This window comes from Dama dama, chromosome 30 (assembly GCF_033118175.1).
Source record: "Dama dama isolate Ldn47 chromosome 30, ASM3311817v1, whole genome shotgun sequence".
Classification (NCBI taxonomy): Eukaryota; Metazoa; Chordata; class Mammalia; order Artiodactyla; family Cervidae; genus Dama; species Dama dama.
The window spans coordinates 80,743,324-80,764,963 of NC_083710.1; the positions used below are offsets into that span (position 1 = coordinate 80,743,324).

A 21,640-nucleotide genomic window follows, 5' to 3' on the forward strand; every position below is an offset into this window, starting at 1 on the left:
TGCTGTTTGTTTTCCACCCAGTTGGCTGCTCAGCCCAGAGGAGCGGCCTGATTAATTAGCCCACACTTTGTTTGGTGACCCCATTAGGATGACATGATCCTTCTTCCTGAGATGACAACTCCCCCCACCCCTTGCTGTTTGCCTGACTCGGGGCCAAACCCCTGGCTGCCATGGAGTCACTTACGCGTTGAAGCGAGCCCGGACCACCACGCGGCAGAAGTTCCTGAACCTGTGCTCTCGGCCCACGATGAACAGGGGCTTGTCGAAGTAGGGGTGGTTCTCTCTTAGCTCCTCTTCTTGCACCTTCCTGTCCAGGGAAATGCACCATTTGGGGTGGGGGAGGTCAGTTAGGCTAGGGCAGGTCTGCCCTGCCAGAACGGGAGCCCATCCCATCCCGCTGTACCTTTTCATTTCTGCTTGCTCCTTTTTCTCCTGGATCATCTTTATCTCACTGTCTTCTCTTTGTGCATTTCTGTATCTCACTGTGTTGGAGTGCTAGAAAGAAAATAAAACAGGGCACATCGACGTGAGACAGTTTTCTGAGGGTCCCTCCCGAAGATGACCATTTAAAAAAAAAAATGGAAAGGAATATCTCTCTGTTGATTTTAATGGGCTTCCCTGGTGGCTCAGATGGTAAAGAACCTGCCTGCAATGCAAGAGACCTGGGGTCAATCCCTGGGTCGGGAAGATCCCCCGGAGAAGGGAATGGCTACCCACTTTATAGATTTAATGGCCAGAGTCATCTTAGCAGGGGTATATATATTTTTTTTTCCACAAAAGGGTATATTTTTCTAATAAGAACATTTATTGAGAATCTTTTATTTGCCAGGCACTGTTGTAGTGCTGTAGATATGGCCAAAGTGGGGATGGGGGGAAATGACACAATTCCTGTTCTTATGGGGTTACTGTTTTTGGGGGGACAGATTAATAATTAAATCAAAATAAGTAAGAATATTAGAAAATGCTTAGTGCTAAAGAGAAAAACAAATATTGTATATTAACGCATATATATTGGATCTAGAAAAATGGTACAGATGAACCCATTTCCAGGGCAGGAATACACAGGCAGACGTAGAGAAGGGATGGGTGGATGCTGGGGTGGGAGTGGGATGAATTGGGAGATTGGAACTGACATATACTCGCCACCATGTGTAAAACAGGTAGTGGGAAGCCGCTGAATAGCACAGGGAGCTCAGCTCAGAGGTCTGTGGGGACCCAGATGGGTAGGACGGGGGGTGAGAGGTGGGAAGGAGGTCCGAGAGGGGGGATCTCTGTGTTTGTTTAGCTGATTCACTTTGTTGCGCAGCAGAAACTAACACAACATTGGACAGTAACTGTACCCCAACTTAAAAAATTAAAATAAAAAACAAAAGAAACAAAGGGGGATTAAGGGCATGAGAAGGTCACAGCAGACCTTGGTAAGGAGCTGCTGTTATCTGAGCAAAAACAAGGAGGAGGCAGGGCACTGGACACCTTCCGAGATCAGCACTTTTGGGGAGAGGTGGGTCTGTGTGTTCACACGTGGAACAGACAGGATGCAGCGTCGGTGGAGGAAGCAGACTAGGAAGAGTTGAGGCCAGCAGGACAGCAGAAGCTGAGTTATTAGGATCCCAACTCTGCTTTTTACTCCGTAGAAGATGGAGAACCATTGTTCAACTAACTGGATTGATTGTATAGAAAAGCATTCCTTGGACTTAATTTCAGTATCCCTTATCATTCAGGATAAGTGACAGATAAAACTCTCTTGTTTTAAGTGGCTTCTATTCTGGAGGAAAAGACACTGAGACAGATTTGTACAACCCAGTGACCTTTCGCTATGAAGACGGGGCATGGATTTTTGTTATCTGTCTATGTAGAAAATAAAATAAAAAATCTCTGAAGAGGAAATAAGCCTCTGGAATGGAGACTTCTCAAATAGGGACTTCTATTGTGTGTTTTTTTAAACACACCTCTTCAAAGGCATGTTCTAATTTGATGCTTAAGTAGACCACTGATTTCTATTGAATCTCACTGAAGGAAAGTGCTTTGAATTAGTGTTGCCTCTCAACTCTCTCCATGTAACATGTTTGACCTCCAAATTAAAAGGCCATGTGTTGGATCTTATCATAATTCAACATTGACAATATGGTGGATCATATCAGAGCTGGAGCTGAAAAACCATGGTGTCAACAGATGTTTGCGCCAATTAGAACCATGCACATAGGCTACTGGCAACATCATGTGTTCTCACCATCAACTTCCTGCATCCTCAGTGTTGCCTGGAGGAGAGTGTACTCTCACTAAGACAGCAGATGGACTGTGCTGAAAGCTCTAGAAACTCTTCAGAAGTAAGAGGTAAAGTGAAAAGAAAGTGAAAATTGCTCAGTTGTGTCAGATTCTTTGTGACCCCATGGACTATACAGTCCATGGAATTCTCCAGGCCAGAATACTGGAGTGGGTAGCCTTTCCCTTCTCCAGGGGATCTTCCCAATCCAAGGATCGAACCCAGGTCTCCCACATTGCAGGTGGATTCTTTACCAGCTGAGACACAAGGGAAGCCCAAGAATACTGGGGTGGGTAGCCTATCGCTTCTCCAGCGGCTCTTCCCAACCAGGAACTGAACCAGGGTCTCCTGCATCACAGGCGGATTCTTTACCAACTGAGCTCTCATGAAAGCAAAAGGCAAAAACAAAAATATCCAAAGCTTTGCGAAGTTTCGCTCCCTTTCTCAGATGCTCGCCTTGACTCTGAACATTCAAGACTTTGCCTCCTTAGCCAAGCTATCCAGACTCAACACCTAATTAATCCTTTCCAGCTCTCTCATGGTAATCTCAGCATGGTCCAGCTGCTGTTGACTGTAACCCATGGGTTAGACGTCCCCCTCCTCGGGTTTCCCTGGGCTGGCACATGGCTTTTTCCTTCACCTCATCTGGGTCCCTGGGCTAATACAGTGTCCCCCACCTCTCTAACGCTCCCTGCCCCCAAATCTCCACCTTTTATTTCTTTACACTATTTTACTCTTCTTTGTAGTACAGAGCAAATCTGTCACAGCAGTGATGATGGAAACTAGATAAAAATCACTCCCAGAAAGGATTATATATTTGTTTGCTCACTGATTGTTTGTCTCTTTTACTAGGATGTAAGCTTCTGCAGGGCAGGAATTCTTTTTTTAAATTTGTTTAACTGGAGGATGATTGCTTTAGGGTGTGGTGTTGCTCTTTCCTATATAACGATGTGAACTGGCTATAAGTATATGTACATCCCCTCCCTCTCGAAGCTCCATCTCACCCACCCCATCCTATCCCTGTAGGTCATCACAGAGCAGCGAGCTGACTCCCTGTGCTATAAAGCAACTTTCCACTAGTTGTCTCTTGTACACATGGTCCAAATAGTCAAAGCTATGGTTTTCCCAGTAGTCATGCACAGATGTGAGAATCAGACCATAAAGAAGGCTGAGTGCCGAAGAACTGATGCTTTTGAATTTTGGTGCTGGAGAAGACTCTTGAGAGTCCCTTGGACTGCAAGGAGATCAAACCAGTCAATCCTAGAGGAAATCAGTCCTGAATATTCATTGGAAGGACTGATGCTGAAATTCCAGTACTTTGGCTCTTCACCTGATGTGAAGAGTCGACTCACTGAAAAAGGCCTTGATGCTGGGAAAGACTGAAGGTGGAAGCTGAAGAGGGGGACAGAGGGTGAGATGGTTAGATACCATCACTGACTCAATGGACACGAATTTGAGCAAACTTCGGGAGATAGTGAAGGACAGAAGAGCTTGGCATGCTGCAGTCCATGGGGTCACAAGGAGCTGGAAATGACTTGGCGATTCAACAACAACAATAGGTGTATATATGTCAATGCGACTTTCTCAGCTTGTCCCACCCTCTCCTTTCCCCGCTGTGTCCACAGGTCCGATCTCTATGTCTACATCTCTATTCCTAGTGCAGAGATTCTGTCTTCTTTCCCTGCTACTTCTCCCTAGAGCAGGAACTGACACATCATAAATACTTGATAAATATTGATATTTATTGAGTCAGTTAATAAATAAATGAGTGACCTAGAAAAGCAAAGATATTCTTGGGAAAGTCTTATGAAGTCTTTGATAGAAAAATTCACCTAGAAACAAAATTTTCTTATCTAGTATGTTAACCCTGGAATGAAAGACACTGGGTCTAGATTTTAGGATATTTAGAAATTAGCAAAATATTTAAAGTTAATGATGTGACTCATTCCCATAAAATGCTTTAAATGTCTTTAATTTCAGTCAAATGCAAATGATATTTCACTTTTGCATTATACCATCTAAACAAAAGGACTTCTCTGGTGGCTCAGCAGCAGATAATTCATTGGCCAATTCAGGAGACACAGGTTTGATTTCTGAGTCAGGAAGATCCCTTGGAGAAGGAAGTGGCAACCCAATCCAGTCTTCTTGCTTGGGAAATCACATGGACGGAGGAGCCTGGTGGGCTACAGTCCATGGGGTCGCAAAGAGTCAGACACAACTCAGGGACTAGACAACAAAACAATCTAACAAAGATATATGTATTGTAGGATGTCTGGAATTTTCTACTGTTCAGTCAGTTCAGTCGCTCAGTCATGTCCAACTCTTTGCGACCCCATGAACTGCAGCACGCCAGGCTTCCCTGTCTATCACCAACCCCTTGAGTTGCTCAAACTCATGTCCAATGAGTCGGTGATGCCATCCAACCATCTCATCCTCTGTCGTCCCCTCTCCTCCTGCCTTCAATCTTTCCCAGCATCAGGGCCTTTTCCAATGAGTCAGCCCTTCGCATCAGGCGGCCAAGGTATTGTACAGTTAGCGGTCACTTTTCTGTACCTGGCCATTTAATTTGCTTGCTGAGTTTCCTGATTCCTTCCAGCATGAAGTCTTAAGGAGACATGACAATGTGACAGAAGAAACCAAGGGCTGGAATTGTCTAAGCAATCATTAAAGATATTTTCACAATCAAGCTTTCCAAATCCAAAGTGTTTAGAACTTACATCTTGAGTCAGAGTTTCAAGAGATTTCCCCCTGCTGATCCTTTGGCTGTTTGATCCGTGTCTTAATGACCTAAAACAATCACAACCAACTGATCAATACATCTTCAGACCAAATGTGGACTTTTAAGCAATGAATATTATAAAAAAAAAAAAAAAAAGCCCTGATAGCATCACTCATGCATGTTTACTATTTCTTTGTAGAGCAAAAGTTTCAGGTCTAACCACCTGCCTTTGATCCCACTGAACAAAATTCAGAATTTTTCCTTCTGATCTTAAAAGTGACAGTGTGGTCATCATCAAGGAAGAGGTTTTTGAAATATTTTCTGAGTCTTTGAATCTGATTGTGAGTTTCATGGCTGTTGTCGTCAACAAACAGAACTCAGTTCTCCACCCGCGCCTGCCTTCTGACCAGAGCTCTGCACAGGAGATGCTTCCCACAGAACTCCGGTCCTTGGTTTGTCTGCAGCCTCATCTCCGTTATTTACCTGCGCTCTTGGCGGATGTGGTGTTGCACGCTAAGAATTGACCTTTCCTTTGCAGGCTGCCCCTCAAATGATCCGCTCAGCATGCGCTGTCGAGTGCAAGCTCTAGAGAAAAAAAAGGAGCCCCAGATAAATGCTTGATTCATACACTTGGGATGAATAATGCATAGCTGCTCATTACCCCTCTTATTTTTAAGGAAACACCAATGATAAGACAAAATATGGCACACGACACATCGTCAAAAAGGTAAATGAGCTTTAGGTTCTGTGTCAAGAGCACTTTCAAAACAGAATGGTCATAACCACAAGAAAGTGCTGAAAAAGAAATAGACTCCTTGCTCCCCCAAATAGGAGAGCCTCTATTGAGATTCTGTAAGCAGCAGGGCCAGCCTACCCCTGGGTACCCTGGATGTTGGTTTTCAATTTAGACAGGGAGGTTTCTAATGAAAGCCCTTAGGGAAAGACTTGTCCAACCCAGGTTCCTGGGCTGATGGAATATATGTTTCGAGGAGATTTTGCAGAATGCTAGGAAAAGAAGAAAGTGAAAAGTTAGAGGCAAAAAAGTAATGGAAAGGACAGTAATTAAAACTGGAATTAATACCTAGAGAAACGTTAGCTTAAAGCCTGTGGCTTACAGGTGACCACTTTCTTTGCAGTCATAAAACTCTGAAGGCTTTTAAAAACATGTTCTCTTTAAACTATAACCAGGCTTGTGTTAATTTCAGATTTGCTAATGAGTGAAGACAATTGGGGGATAACACCTGTGAGGTAATGATTCTGAGAGAAAACATTGCTTCTCCAGGAAGCTCTGTCCAACTGGAAAAGACAAGAAGTCCCTTGATATAGTAGTAGAGTGGAAAGAAAATAATTCCAGGGTTAAGAGACCTGTGTTCCAAAGTGACACTGTCATCAATGAGTTGAGTGACCTTTGGGCTTAGTTTCATCACCCCAGAAGCAAGGAAAAGACCTTGATCTTGAAGAAAACTCATAGACTTAAAATGCAGCAATTTTGTAACAGGCAAATCTTATGACGCCACAGGGATTCAAACCAGAACCCACGGACTTCTGGCACTGCTTTCTAGAACACAGTCTGATTTATGGTTCCTAAAGTGCATTTCCAGATATGCTTTGAATCACATCATTACCGTCTGTCCTGGAGTTAAGATCTTCAAGAAAAAGACCTATGTCTATCCAGCATACTTAAAACAGCATTTTTTATGATAACATGTGTATTTTCAAGTACTTAAAAGACATTTTTGATGCCAGCGAAGGTAATTGTGATGAATACCTATGAGAAGCAATACACATGCAATGAATGTAAATGCATTACAGGAAAAAAGGCCCCCGATCACTCTTCTTAGCTTAATGAATTACATAGACCACTTTGAGATAGAATTTAAATTTTATTGAAGAGTAAAGATTTATGGCAGTGATATATAGAGACGATGCTTATTTCTGGGTTTCCCAGGTGGTACTGGTGGTAAAGAACCCATCTGCCAATGCAGGAGACATAAGGGACTTGGGTTCGATCCTTGGCTTGGGAAGATCCCCTGGAGGAGGGCATGGCAACCCACTCCAGTATTCTTTCCTGGAGAATCCCATGGACAGAGGAACCTGGCAGGCTACAGTCCAGAGGGTCGCAAAGAGTTGGACACGACTAAAGCAACTTAGCACACACATGTGGTTATTTCCAGGACTGGAATGAGGTCAAGAGGAAGATGCATTTGTAAGTTCAGCTGAGTTGACAAAGGTATCGGATGATCTCATATTATGTATATTAAGAATTATTTTTTTGGACAAAGGCCTGAAAATCATGACAGCATTCTGAAAAAAATCTACTTGGAGAACAGTGTTATTCTGGCATATACAGAACCCTGCCATTTGTGTAAACTGTCAAGACTCAATCTTCAACCACGTTCTAAGTTAACTTTTACTTTTCATCCCAAGACTCCTCTAAAGCGGCTGAGACCTATAGGCCTTAAATACATAACACATACAACTTGATGATAAAATACTCTTCTGAGTTGGGTGTCCTTGATGTTTGAAATACGTAGAATGTAACTGACTTTAAGACGCCTGTGATTACAAAAAAGAAAACTTCCGGTACCTGCCCAGTAGCCCAGTCTGAAGATGCCTGGGCATCCTTGCTGGAGAGGACTCAGGACCACAGCGGAGACCCCCTCCTCTGACTGAACAGGACAGGCAGGTCTCCATGGAGACAATCCCTCCCCTCAGGACATCTCCTCCTCCATCCCCTCCAACAGCATGGCTGAAGTGGTAGGGAGAAAGCAACTCCCCTTTTCCTCTCTGGCTGATGACCAGCTCTCTCTTTCCTGCTGGATCTAGAGAATTCAGAAAATTATACCCAAAAGGCTGGCGTTTGAGTCGTGCGTGTGACATGCGGCTTTGCAGTGCATATATGAATCTTCCGCTTCTCTGTGATTCACTCATCTGGGGTAGGGGTCACGGGGCTGGTTTTCAGCTCTAGCCTGCAATCAGAAAACCTGCGCTTATTCAGACTAAGACAGCCACTTAAATGTAACATATAAAACCATTTGCTTTAATGTCCTTTTCCTACACTTCCTTCTGTGTTATAAACAGTGTTAGCCGGAAGAATTTCAAACTAGATACTGATGGAAAGACAAAGAAGAGAACGCTCTATAACTCTGGATCACTTAAAATGTGTAACAAGGAACTTCAGAGCATCAGCCTCTGTGGTTTCCGGTTGCTGGGCGAGAGGCCCCTGCCAGATACTGCCAGATGTTCCTCCTCCTTCCCTGGAGCTACAAGATCCAAGGAGAGTGAAATCAGGCAGATGGGGCCCTTGTGTCTTGGTGATAATGGTCCCCTTTGGCATTTCAGACCATCATCTGCCAACGTCACACCCCAGCATCCCACTCCCACCTCTAGTACCAAAACGAAGGTCAACAGCCTCCACCTCCATCCAGCAGTCAGTCCTCTTCTGGAGTCTTTTCTCAGACCAAATGTTCTGAAATCTTGTTCTTTCCCTCGAGGAGGTCCAGCGTCTTTTGAACTAGGAAACTCTAAAGAGAAAGTCTAGGGTTTCTTTACTGAAAACTGAGGGCCATAATCATAGCAAATTCAGTTCAGTTCTGTTGCTCAGTCATGTCCGACTCTCTGTGACCCCATGGACTGCAGCACGCCAGGCTTCCCTGTCCATCACCAACTCCCGGAGCTTGCTCAAACTCATGTTCAATGAGTCAGTGATGCCATCCAACCATCTCATCCTCCGTCGTCCCCTTCTCCTCCTGCCTTCATTCTTTCCCAGCATCAGGGTCTTTTCCAGTGAGTCAGTTCTTTGCATCAGGTGGTCAAAGTAAATTGGGTGAAGGCAAATTTTTTTGGACTTCCCAGGTGGTGCAGCGGTAAACAATCTGCCTGACAATGCAAGAGATGCAGGAGAGGTGGGTTCGATCCCTGGATCAGGAAGATCCCCTGGAGAAGGGACTGGGAACCCAGTCCACTATTCTTGCCTGGAAAACCCCATGGACAGTCAGAGCATGCTTGTCTCAGCCCAGTGGTCATTGTCTGCCTGTGGGGCCCGTGAGGGCGGTTACAGTCACAACTACTGAACCTGCATTCTAGAGCCTGGGAGCTGCAACTACTGAAGTCCGTGCCCTGGAGCCTGTGCTTCAAAGCAAGAGAAGCCACTCCAGTGAGAACAAGAGCAGCCCCACTCGCTGCAACTAGAGAAGGCCCGGGCAGCAAGAAGACCCAACACAGACAGAAATAAATAAGTAAAAAGCATATAAAAACTGAAAATATATGGGAAAAATCTTATACTGAGTTGGCCAAAAACGTCATTCCAATTTTTCCACAAAACAGAACGAACTTTTTGGCCAACCCAATACAAGGCGACTAGATGCTCAAACCAGGCCCTCTGTGCATGACGCAAGAAACTGAGATAGAAGGCTATGGATTTGGGGGAAGAGGGGGGCTGCTGGGAGAAAGGGCGTGGGGAAGGATGCCCTGAGGACACCTGGGCTTTGGAGCAGGTGGAGCAAAGATGCAGCATTAGGATGTTTCTGCATAAATACAACAACTTCACACATAAGCCAATGTCACCGTCTCTGATACACATAAAATATTTTGTTATTTAAGCGTGGTAGAAAAGTCACTGCCACAATTGTGGCACTGGCACAATCTGGGTACTGAGAGGTTACAGAGCTTCTAATGCAATGGGCCAAGGTCCACCCAAAAGTATGGTAAAAGTTTGCTTTACTATCTTTAAAAAGAAATACAATTTTATTATGTGCAAGCGTGGACTGTCACCCAAACTATGAACTATCAAATTGAGTTTTGACATGAGTGCCATATAAATGCAAACTTTGATATAAATTGGTTCCGATAAGTAACATCAAGTGAGAAATAAATATTTCACCGAGGTGAAAGTACGAAAGGATGACATTTGATGTTCCATGTTCCTGTAGCCATGTTGTTAACCAAGCTTGTTTAACGCTTATGGCATTTGGTCACCATTAGTTACTTCCCTTACTAAACTGTGCATTTTTCACAGCCCATTTTCGCACTCAAACTCATATTCCTAGAAGCGAAGTTCCTGGCACGTGAAGGGACTGATGGAAGACAGGGAGAGGTAGGGGTGTACAGAGAGTAGAGGTGAGTATATGTGTGTGTGTGTGTGCACGCGTGTGTGTGTGCACACGTGTGTGTAGCGGGGGAGGCAGGATCTAGAACTTGCTAGTCTCAGGTTCAGAGTAGCAAATCCACCCAGCAGTACAGTGGGGCTTCAAAGTTCTGCCTTTGCCTGGAGACTTAACGGAGAAAATGATTTGCAAAAACACACCGTTTAGAATCAAACACGTCTGACCTCAGCTTTTACAAGCTATGGGGCCTCAGGCAAGGGATGTGTCTTCTCTGAGCCTCGGTGCCATACGTGTAAAATGTGGGGACGAGAATACTGACTTCATAGGGAGAGGGAAGGACCGAGCAAGGTTATGAATGTGCAAGTGCTTTGTGAACACTGAAGCTCGATTTAAATTTCAGTTTCCATTACCGACTCTTCTGTCTTGTCCTATGTTGTGGTTGATGCTGAAACATTCAATAGAGGGTGGAGGCAGAGGACAGTAAGTCTGATGGACATCCATGTTGGACAGTAAGTCTTTTCTGTTCTGACTGTGAATGGTGATGTTCTGGACCAGAGTTGCAGCCTCTTAACTGGTCTCCACAAATGTATCATTATCCCAGGGAAAGTGATCTCTGAAGTGACCATCCGTGGTGTGACGGTGGTCCCTACCTCCTGGTGATACGGAGAAGGACCCTGTGGCCCTCCCCACCCCCATCCGCCACCTGTCTACTGTCTGCGGAAAAACTTTAGCCAAGGAAGAAGCTTAATCAGAGAAGTGAGAACATGCAGCGACAAAGGAAAACAGTCCAAGGGACCAAATAAGAATAGTTTATCATTAGGCATAGTCAAGGGCCTTTAGTTCCTTCTCAGTGGCTGGGCTTCCCTGGTGGCTCAGTAGTAAAGAATCCGCCTGCCATGCGGGAGACCCGGGTTCCATCCCTGGGTTGGGAAGATCCCCTGGAGAAGGGAAAGGCCACCTATTCCAGTATTCTGGCCTGGAGAATTCCATGGACTGTAAAGTCCATGGGGTCGCGAAGAGTCGGACATGACTGAGCGACTTCCACTTTCACTTTCAATGGCTGTAGATGATATTCTGAGCCCTATCCTATGAGCTGTCTCATAGATACTGAAGCCCCACGAGGTGGAGGAGTCAACGACATGATGACCAGGCTGTAGCCACGATCTGAGCGCGTGCATTCTCAGTTGCTAAGTTGTGTCCAAAAGCTGCTACAATTCTGAGAACTGGCCTCAAGAAATGCAAACAAATCAATCCTAGAACTGAAGATTAACTACTTAAACCAATCAACATGACGCTGCTCAGACCACCGATGACCAGCTTCAGGATGCCCGTCAGGGCATGCTGAATAGAGCCCCCTCCCTCTGTCTATAGAAGCTCTTGCCCCTGGACTGTTGGGGCTGGGGGGGAGTCAGCCTTTGGACAGAATCCACACCCACCCCCTACCCAGCTGCTAGCATTCAAAATAAAACAAACTTTCCTTTCCACCAACCTGCCCTCTGTATTACCTTCCCAGGTGGCTCAGTGATAAAGAACCCGTCTGCCAATTCAGGAGACTCAGGAGACGCAGGTTTGATCCCTGGGTTGGGAAGACTCCCTGGAGATGAAGGTGGCAACCCACTCCAGGATTCTTGCCTGGGAAAGTCCATGGACAGAGAGCCTGGTTGTCTACAGTTCATGGGGTCGCAAAGTCAGACACGACTGAACACACACGCACGCCCTCTTATTGGCTTCTGAGTGGGAGCAACCAGACTGCACTGTGGGTTAGACTGGTTTCCCTGCCTTTGTGTGGCCCCTTGAGTGTAGGCAGGACTCAAGAGACTTGTTTTTAACAGAGAGAAGGCAGAAGGGATGGAAGAGGTCACCAGACACTGTGGTTCCACCTTCTGCAGTCTCTCACTTGCTCGAGGAAGAAGGCGGCATGCTGGGAGCTGCTCTAAGGAGAGACCCCCTTCCTAAGAGATGGGGGGCTCCCACCAACAGCCCAGGAGGCCCACGAGCCTCTTAACAACCGTGCAACCGAGCTAGGAAGGGGGTTCTTCCCATTCCCCTCAAAACGCCTGAGCTTTGTGAGAGACCCAGAGCCAGAGACCCCGTGAAGCCATGCCCACCTTTTTTAAAAAATTTATTTTTAATTGAAGGATGATTGCTTTACAATACTGTATTGGTTTCAAGAGGAAGGAGACATACATATACCTGTGACTGATTCATGCTGATACATGGCAGAAAGCAACACATGCCCAGCTTCTTGACCAAAGTTGGGAGGTTATCCATGTGTAGTTTAAATCACTAAGTTGTGGAGTAGTTTGCAACACAGCAATAGGTAATGAACACCGTTATCATCACTGCCTTAAAATCCTCAACATCTTATTGCTCTTCAGAGAAAAATGAAGACCTAAAGCTCAGCTTGACTTGCAAAGTCCTGTAGGTCTGCCTCTGACAGCCCCTCTGGGTCCCATCTTTCACCAGCAGGGACCTCACTTTCCACATTGCTCTCTGTGGTCCTGCAGATCCTCACACATGCCGGGCTCCAAAGAGCTCCAAGAAACCCCGGCTGGTCACCAATTACTCACCTTGTAGACAGTAAGTGCTCAATAAACATTTGTTAAATGAACGAACCTTGACATCTGCGAAGATCAAATATTTTCATTTCTTTTTTGATACCTTTATGCTCACAAAGCATGGCAATAATCACAAACAAAACAGCATGCGTTTGAACTGCTTTTGAAAGGGGATGTTAAATAATCTAAATTTGATCTCAATCTTAATTTGATCTCAAGTTAGAATATTACTAGCTTTTAATTTACTTTTTATTCATTTATTTTTACTTTTTAAAAAAATTCATTGGGCTTCCTTGGTAGCTCAGACGGTAAAGGGTCTGCCTGCAATGCGGGAGACCCAGGTTTGATCCCTGGATTGGGAAGATCCCCTGGAGAAGGAAATGGCAATCCACTCCAATACTGTTGCCTGGAAAATCCCATGGACAGAGGAGCCTGGTAGGCTACAGCCCATAGGGTCACAAAGAGTCAGACATGACTGAGCAACTTCACTTTCACTTGAATATTACAGCAAGCAAGAAACACACTGCATGTCTATAATAGAGGAGACCCTGAGATGGTAATAAAAAAATCAGACAGCATTCCTTGCAAGTAGAAAGCTTATAAATCTTTATCTATATTCTATGAGAAAGTTATTAAGAGAAACTTGCAAACCATCACTGGGAACAAGTGTCACTGTATACTGTGTCTTAGAGCAATCTATGGCCAAGTCAAAATAGTAAATAAGGGAGGAATTTGAGACTGTTACTCCACCAACAAGAAATAAGATGCATTCATTGTTCAAGTTACTCAGGACAAAAACCTAGTCTGAAGGAAAACTACTCGAAGATTCATTTCAATTCTATTTTGCTGCTTTAAATTTTTCACAAGGATTTAGATGCCTTCTGGTCTCATGGAAGGAAGACAATGTGCAGGTGTTGAAGACACACAGTGTGATCTTCAGGGACGGTCTGGCTCGTCCGGGCCGGGGCAGGGGGACCCCTAAGAGTTGTGACATGAAGGTCTTCAATATCTTTCCTTTATCCCTTCATAATGGCAAGTACTTGAAACCTGGGTTCTTAGAAACTCCACTGTGTGGGCTTAAAATAAAATTAAAAAAACAAAAAACAACAAAAAACCACTTGGTTAGCTTGCCTGGCTTCTGGAACTGGAAGGCACAAGGCTTCAAGGGTCTGGTGAAAAATAATGAAGCCTTTTGTCTTGTCTGAGTGAGGAAATTCTCCATTATGCAGGCATTTGTAATCCCTTTATCCCTGCTCCCTGGAGGAGAAGGACAGTGGGGCATGCTCCTTCTCCCAGCTGGGGTTAATGTTCCGCCCTCTCTACCTTTGAAAGTAAAACAAGACTAGGACCCCTGATGATGACTCAAACGTGGGAATATTCTTCAGCAAACATGCACTCCCAGTTGCAAAAATATTACCCCTGGTTTCTTGCCAAGCCTTTGAAAAAAAAATATGAAAGATTGACTCGCCCCCCCCACCCCCCCGCCCCGCTCTCTGCCTTGCCTTTGTGCTGTGGAATTTCAATTACCCCTTATATGACAGCCATATATTTATATAAAATCTTTTATAGAGGTCTAGGGGAGAGAATTGTGTCTTAGGAAATTGTCTCTATTTTTCTTGACATGTCTCCATCTAAAATATTTTAAGACTGGCCCAAAGATGATGTTTCTAAGAGAGATCTTGGGGCTTTATTAGCCTTTAAACACCATGAGTTGTTTATAGCAACAGTAGCAGGGGGTCCTTGGTTTCTTTCTTCGCTGTCTCCACATCTTCTTTCTTAATGTTCCCGAACACGGGATGGGAAAAGTCTGTACGTTCTATAATGAAAGACAGAGGCCTGTGAGTCTTCAAATTATTTTCATCCATTATAGAGAAGCTAGAGATTACATGGTATTAAGTGTCTGGTATTAAATGTCATCACCATCTAAAAGGGGCAATGTGACTGCAGAACGTTGAATTTGAGGGTCACCTTGTAACGTATTATCAGATGTGGTTAATGTAAGATAGTCACATCAAGAGACTTACTGGAAAAGACCCCGATTCTGGGAAAGATTGAGGGCAGGAGGAGAAGGGGGCGGCAGAGGATGAGGTGGTTGGATGGTATCACCGACTCAATGGACATGAGTTTGAACAAGCTCTGGTAGAGGGTGATGGACAGGGAAGCCTGGCGTGCTGCAGTCCATGGGGTCTCAAACAGGCGGACACGACTGAGGGACTCAACAAGAGCAACATCAAGAAAGAACAGAGAGTCCTTCAGGGTAAAGACGTAAAACCACGGCTGCAGGACTTGGGAAGAGAACAGGTGAGTGCTTCCTGGGAAGGACTCTCACCTGCCTCCACAGTGCTAAAGCTAACGGTGAGTTCCTCTCTCCTGGCCTCCTGGAATGAGAGAACAGCTGCGTTTATAGGTTTATAGTTTATATCGCACTGAATATGTAGTATGCCTCCTTCGTGAGGCAGCCCAGTCCTGAGGACGGTTCTTCAATAGCCACAGAGAATCAGTTCCTTCTGCTCTTGTGTTTTCAAGAAAATGTTATCACACGCAGGCATATAAATACACCAACAACCAGAACCTCATTGTTTTAGACTGAAAAATGAAAGAAGCCTTAAGTCTTACCGTACACAGGTACCACATGAGAGAAGGAAAATGACCTTGTGGGAAATCCATGCCTTTAGTGCATCTATCGAAATTCAGCAAATAAAATGTCTGAAACCCCGTACCATTCACTGTGTGGTGAACTCTGCTGAGGACTCAGAAAAATGTCAACTGCTATGCAAAGGCTGAGCTTTTTAATAACAAAAATAACATCTGCCAAATGTTGCATAAACCATTCAAACTGATTTTTCTAGAGATATGCATCTTCCTCTATTACTTACTACTTTACCCATCAATGATAAAACAGTAACAGAAAAACCTAGTCAAAAATATCTTCCCACATCTGTTAGGTAAAATTTAACAGTAGTTCTCCTAATCCATGGTATTATTACAATCACTCTGGGGGCTTATCTACAAGTAGTCTACAAATCATATACTATGTCAATGAAATATATTTTCATTACCACAAATCAGGTACTACCTAGAAAAATATCTTTAGAACACAATATTTTACTCTGTGAGGTGATGGATGTTAACTAGACCTCTTCGTGGTGGTCATTTCATAATATATGCAAACCCCTTAGAACCACTACGCTGTATGCCTGAAACTAATATATACGTTAATTATATCTGAAAACAGTTTTCAGAGTTAAAGGAAAGGAAGTTTATTTGTTAAAAGCAAGCAAAACAAGAATATATTATTTTGTTTCAATTAAGTTATATTTTGCCTCCTTGAAATTTTCACTATTTTATGTTTTATTCAAATGCATGCACCCACGGATCCTTTTTTTAAAGTTGACTACTCCTTTGGCTTTACCATATTGTATGCAGAAATTCCCCTACCAGGGATTGAACTCAAGACCCTGAAGTGGAAGTGTGGAGTCTTAACTACTGGACCACCAGGGAAGTCTCCCACACATCTTATTGCCTTAGTTTACTGTTCTCTGAATACAGCTAATTTCCACCCATTTACCTAGTCTCTATATTTCCAAGTGGTCTTCCAACCAGTCTACAAGTTTTTTAAGTACCAGGAAAATCTTCATAAGGAAAGCCAATGGTTAGGCAGACTTAACAAAATCACAGATAAATATTTACAATAGTATTTAATATTTACATGAAATATTTGATTACTGTGTAATGACAATACTAATAGAGTCATACTAAAAATCTATGTATTTCTAAACATAGTTAATATATTAATACATCTATTTAATAAATCATATAGTAATAGTTTAATTAATAAAGGGTACACTAATGCCCTATACTCTCTTTCCTTAAAACTTCAGGTTATTCTTGCTAATGATGGTTATAAAAATTTGCCGCAGTGTCGGCAGACTGACCAGTCTCAGCCTGCTTCCTCTCATCTGCCGGGTCTTCCTGGCGCACCAGCCCCCTTCAGGGGCTGAAGCACATGTCACTGAGCTCCGGCAAGTCTGGCCCCGGGTTCTGGGATGTGCCCAGTCCTCGCATCCTCTTGGGGATGCTGTGCATGCCCTGTGAGCTGTGCCCAGGGCACGGAGCTGCACTGAACTCCTGTGACCTTACCAGAAGGTGCTGAACTCCTGGGCTAACAGAGGAAACAATAATTTGAAAAGGAAAACATGTTCCATGGGGAAAAGCTGAGGGGATAAGAGATCCATGCTCTGCATCGCGAAGCGCTCTTAGACTCCCCGAGAATCTGCTCAGAAACTGGCAGCTCCAGTCTAGACAAGACGAGGCAAAGTGAGGATGAAGAGGCTCTCTGCCCTCTCCTCAAATTTCCTGTTTCCCACAGCTATCGAAGTGGGACAGGTGGCCTTTGGAGGGAATCTTTGGGATTTAATTTCAATTTCTTCCTCTAGAAAATTCCCTCATCTCCTCCATCAGTTCAATATCAGGTTCGCCACCCCTTCCAGAGGAATAAGACTTAGATGCCCACATCCTAGGGAAGAGTCCAGATGTCAATTTATCTCCCTGGGGGAGAGAGAGCTGGGAGAACAAGACCCTCAGAGATGCCAGCGGGTCAAGAGAAATATCTCACTGAGCCCACGGCCCAGGAAGGACCTACTCCAGCTAAACCCTCAACCATCCTGAAGTTATGGAGTGCCAACGCTATGTGCACATGGAAGGTTCCAGGCAGGAATTACAAGCCCTGCAGAAGACGATGCCATGCGTGTCCCAGCCCCAGCGGTCCCTGGTCTGCTCTTGGTGCCCATGACGGCAGTCACACCTTCTGTTCGGCTGCTCCCCTGCCCTGGGGACCAGCCCCGGGCACCAGCCCCTCTGAACCAACGATCTCGATTAAATCCTGATCACCATCACTGTTCCAGCTGCCAAGCCCATCAGGTTCCACTTTACCAACACCTGCGGCCACCCGGAAACCTCTCTGCGGGATGCTGGTCTCTACTTGTTTGACTGGGCTTCCTGCCAACGCCTCTGTAAGTTTCCCACTTCTGAGATAGGACTGTTTTATTTCCTGGCCCATCCAAGCAGAATGGAGACTTTCACGGCCTCCTTTTGGGCATTACAAAGATCACAGTTCTCCATGTCCAGGAGTTCCCATCAGCTATTGGGGATGCTAACCTGGGCTGAGAAATCTGTTGTTAGTTCACAACTATATCCAACAGTAAGCATCCAGCGAATGAATTAAACAAATGATCTGATGACACCCTGAAGATGTTAGCCAGTCTAGCAAAGCTTGGTGGTGGTAGTAATTTGGTCGCTAAGTCATGTATGACTCTTGTGACCTAATGGACTGTAGCCTGCCAGGCTCCTCTGTCCATAGGATTTCCCAGGCAAGAATATGGAAGTAGGTTGTCATACCCTTCTCCAGGGGATCTTCCTGACCCAGGGATGGAACCCAGATCTCCTGCATTTCAGGTGGATTCTTTACCGACTGAGCCACTGGGGAAGTTTCTCAACTGGGTAACCAAGAACTTTGGGGTCAACGTGGAAAAAGAGTACACTGATGTGTCAAGAGCGTTTTATGCTCCTCAGGTCTGGTCTCTGCTGGATCACAGTGGACATTCTGCAGCAAGCCCTGGGGGATCAGCTTTGAAAGGTGACTGTCAGTTGCATGTCCCTCAGGGGCAACTATGGGTCTCCCCTAATTTGTTGCCAATAATGGAAAATCACCTACAGATACCAACTTGTTTAACCCTCTCCTATAAGTCAGGGGCTATAAATTTACAGACCTCATTTAAGAGATGAGAAAACAGAGGTGCAGAGACTTAAGTAACTTGCCCGATGTCAGACATCCATGAAGTCATGAAGCCAGGATTCTTACTTAGTTTGGCTACAGAGCTGCTGAGTAAGTACTTGATACACATGCTCAGGTAATCCTATGAGGTCAAAATGCAGAGGGTGAAGGTTCGATCCCTGGTCAGGGAACTTAGATCCCATATGCTGTGTGGTGTGGCCAAAAGGTTGAAAAAAAATGTATATACACACACACATATATATAAATATATAAAAAGAGAGAGAGAGAGAGACTACTCAATTTGGGTATATTGTTTTGTTATATTAAAATGTCCATTACTTCAGTGTAGGAACAATTTAGAGAATAAACTTTGAAAAAAAAGATGAGAAAAACTGACCCAGTAAGTCATTAAATATATTTAGTTTTTAAAGAGTAAGTAGCATTCAACTATATATTAAAAGTATTAATTCACTGTATGGAAAAGAAAATTATGTCATAGATCCAAATATCAAAGCACAAATATCATACCTGACTGAGCACTCAGAGAGGTTCTAAAGACTCCATCCCCAGCTAGAGAGGTACTGATGGTGTACTGCAAAAGGATGGAAACTTTCTAAAGTAATGGAACATGTTTAATTATTTTATTCTGACATTTCTCGATGCATTCAGCCTCACAGGAAGGATAATGCGTTTTTGCTCAATTTCAGGGCTCGAATTAGAGAAATCTCAGGAGAGGGGGAGATGCTTTTGAAAGCACACTGCTTGGTGTTTTGATTTCATCTGATGTGGTATAAAGATCACTGCCTTTTGAAGAAAGCTTTCTCTGGTGGAGCTGAACAGTGCAGACAAAGTCAAAACAAGAGTGAATTTAATAGCAACCTTGGATTTTATAATTTAGGGCCATCCTCTTTCTCACAAGACTCTCCAGGTAAGGCTGGCCCATTAGTGCCAAGTGAATCACCTGCATTTACGCTTTTGACAGTATTCTCAAGTTCTGTTAAAATGCCCTACTTTTGTTTCTCATCAAAGTGTTCCCATACATACCCAGAAGTTCATTTCAATTTTTAAAGCACACATTAATTTTGAAAAAATAGTAAGTAGAAAAATATGACTGAAAGATGATTATGCAGAATTATATGAAGACTAAAATATGTCAAAATCACTGGTGACCCCACCACTGGTTCAACACTCCAGCCTCTCTCTCTGAAGGAATTTTTTCTTTGTGGACTTGAATTTCCTGTTCATAGGGAGGGATACAGCATGCTCTTTGCCAGAATAACTCAGATCCTGTTTCAAACAGAGGATGTATATTTGAAAATGTGGGTCCCCTGAGAAGTGAGAACCCTGGTAATTCCACAGCTTCAATATCAGTACTAAGAACCAAGACCCCTCCATCAACAGGACTTGAATATTCATTCCAGGAAAATGAATGTCCAGGAATTTAAGGCCATAATAAACAAGTAATTTCATTGTTAGCTTCAAGAACTTTCTGAAAATCCACTCATCTGAACTACAGACTAAAGGACCATTTTCTTTCTCTAGAAAACAGGTCATTCACTGGACACACCGGTCCAGACTGGTTCTCACTGGTTCTCATTAAGACTCTAATTTGGTCCAGATTGGTTCTAATTGGTTCTCATTAAGACTCTGGCCAAGACCCTGCCCAGCTGGGTCCACCAATCCTAAACATTTTAAGAATGCTGTTACTCAAAATCAGTTATGTTTGTTTTTGAAAGGTAATACATGAAAGTGAAAGTGTTAGTTGCTCAGCTGTGTCTGACTCTTTGTGACCCCATGGACTGCAGCCCGCCAGGCTCCTCTGTCCATGAGATTCTCCAGGCAAGAATACTGGAGCGGGCAGCCATTCCCTTCTCCAAGGGGATCTTCCTGACCCAGGGGATTTGAGCTCAAGTCTCCTGCATCCCAGGCAGATTCTTTACCATCTGAGCCACCGGGTAGTTTAATAATTCAAAAGACATAAAATAGGATAGATTTCTGGAGTAAAGATGGCAGCTCAGAGTCACCATTTATTTTCCCTCTTCTCAAAATCACTCCCGAATCAAGAAGCTAAGTGAAAAAATAGAAATGCAAACTCCATCTCAATAGCTGATGACTGAACTGTTGAGCCACAGAGGGTGGAAAGGGCATTAAAGGCAGTGGACACGTGAAGGTGTGTTACCTCTTCCTCATTCCTGACCCTGAGTGTTGCCCTCCTCCAAACAGTAATGGAGTAATAGTATTTGTTACCTGTATATCCTGAAGAGTACTAAACTCTTTTTTTTTTTTTTAATTGAGGTGTAAATGATGCATAGAGTTTCCCTGGTGGCTCAGTGGTAAAGAATCCACCTTCCAATGCAGAAGACTTGGGTTCGACATGGCAACCCACTCCAGTATTCTTGCCTGGGAAATCCCATGGACAGAGGAGCCTGGCGGGCTACAGTCCATGGGATCAAAAAGAGTTGGACATGACTTAGCGACTAAAACGACAACTAATATAAAACATTACATTAGTTTCTGGGTACAACGTACTGATTCCATAGTTGTACACACTGCAAAATGATCTAGACCCTTACATCAAGAATTTTGCCCAATCTTAACCAGACTTTCATACAAAAAACACTGAAACCCAAGCCCCAAACCTTATGAATTCCACCCCTGACCTACCCCTTCTGAGTCATTATTAAGACCGGGAACTGGGGTTTCCCTTGTAGCAAATATTACATTTCACTTGGCTTCATCAGCTAATTATTCAGATGACATTTTTGGGCAATCTACACTGCAAAGGCAGATGAAAAAATGGGGGTCAGATAAGTAAGTTGCTCAAGGTTATAGAGAGCAGGTTATAGAGAGCAGAGTCCCCCAATACTAAGTCCAGTAACCTGTGTATAGACCTGGGGAAGCCTAAAGATCACCTCCTCCAAACTTTAAACAAGGAAATACGATCCCACCTGCCCAGCAATGTGGCCAAAAACCTTACTATTCTTAATAATGCAGGTGGAGTAGAAGAGAAACAGACTCCTTCTCTTTAGCACCGTTTGGAGAGGGCGTCCTATTATGAATTTATCTGGTCGTCTTGTCAGCCATTCCACCTCTGGGTTCCAATGTTTAGGTGTGCATGCATGTGCTCCCAGTTGCTCAGTCGTGTCTGACTCTTCGTGACCCCGTGGACTGCAGCCCGCCAGGCTCCTCCGTCCATGGGATTCTCCAGGCAAGGATACTGGA

At 44.1% G+C, this 21,640-nt stretch overlaps 1 protein-coding gene across 1 annotated transcript in view; it reads right to left on the reverse strand.

The window, feature by feature from the left end:
* NALCN (sodium leak channel, non-selective) overlaps positions 1-21,640 on the reverse strand; it is a 270,853-nt gene that overhangs the window by 48,657 nt on the left and 200,556 nt on the right. The window contains exons 19-22 of the mRNA XM_061133830.1: positions 5,466-5,567; positions 4,981-5,050; positions 404-495; positions 185-307 (exon numbers count right to left, since the gene is read on the reverse strand). Coding sequence (XP_060989813.1) covers positions 185-307; positions 404-495; positions 4,981-5,050; positions 5,466-5,567 — 387 coding nt within the window. The remainder of the gene's footprint in view (positions 1-184; positions 308-403; positions 496-4,980; positions 5,051-5,465; positions 5,568-21,640) is intronic.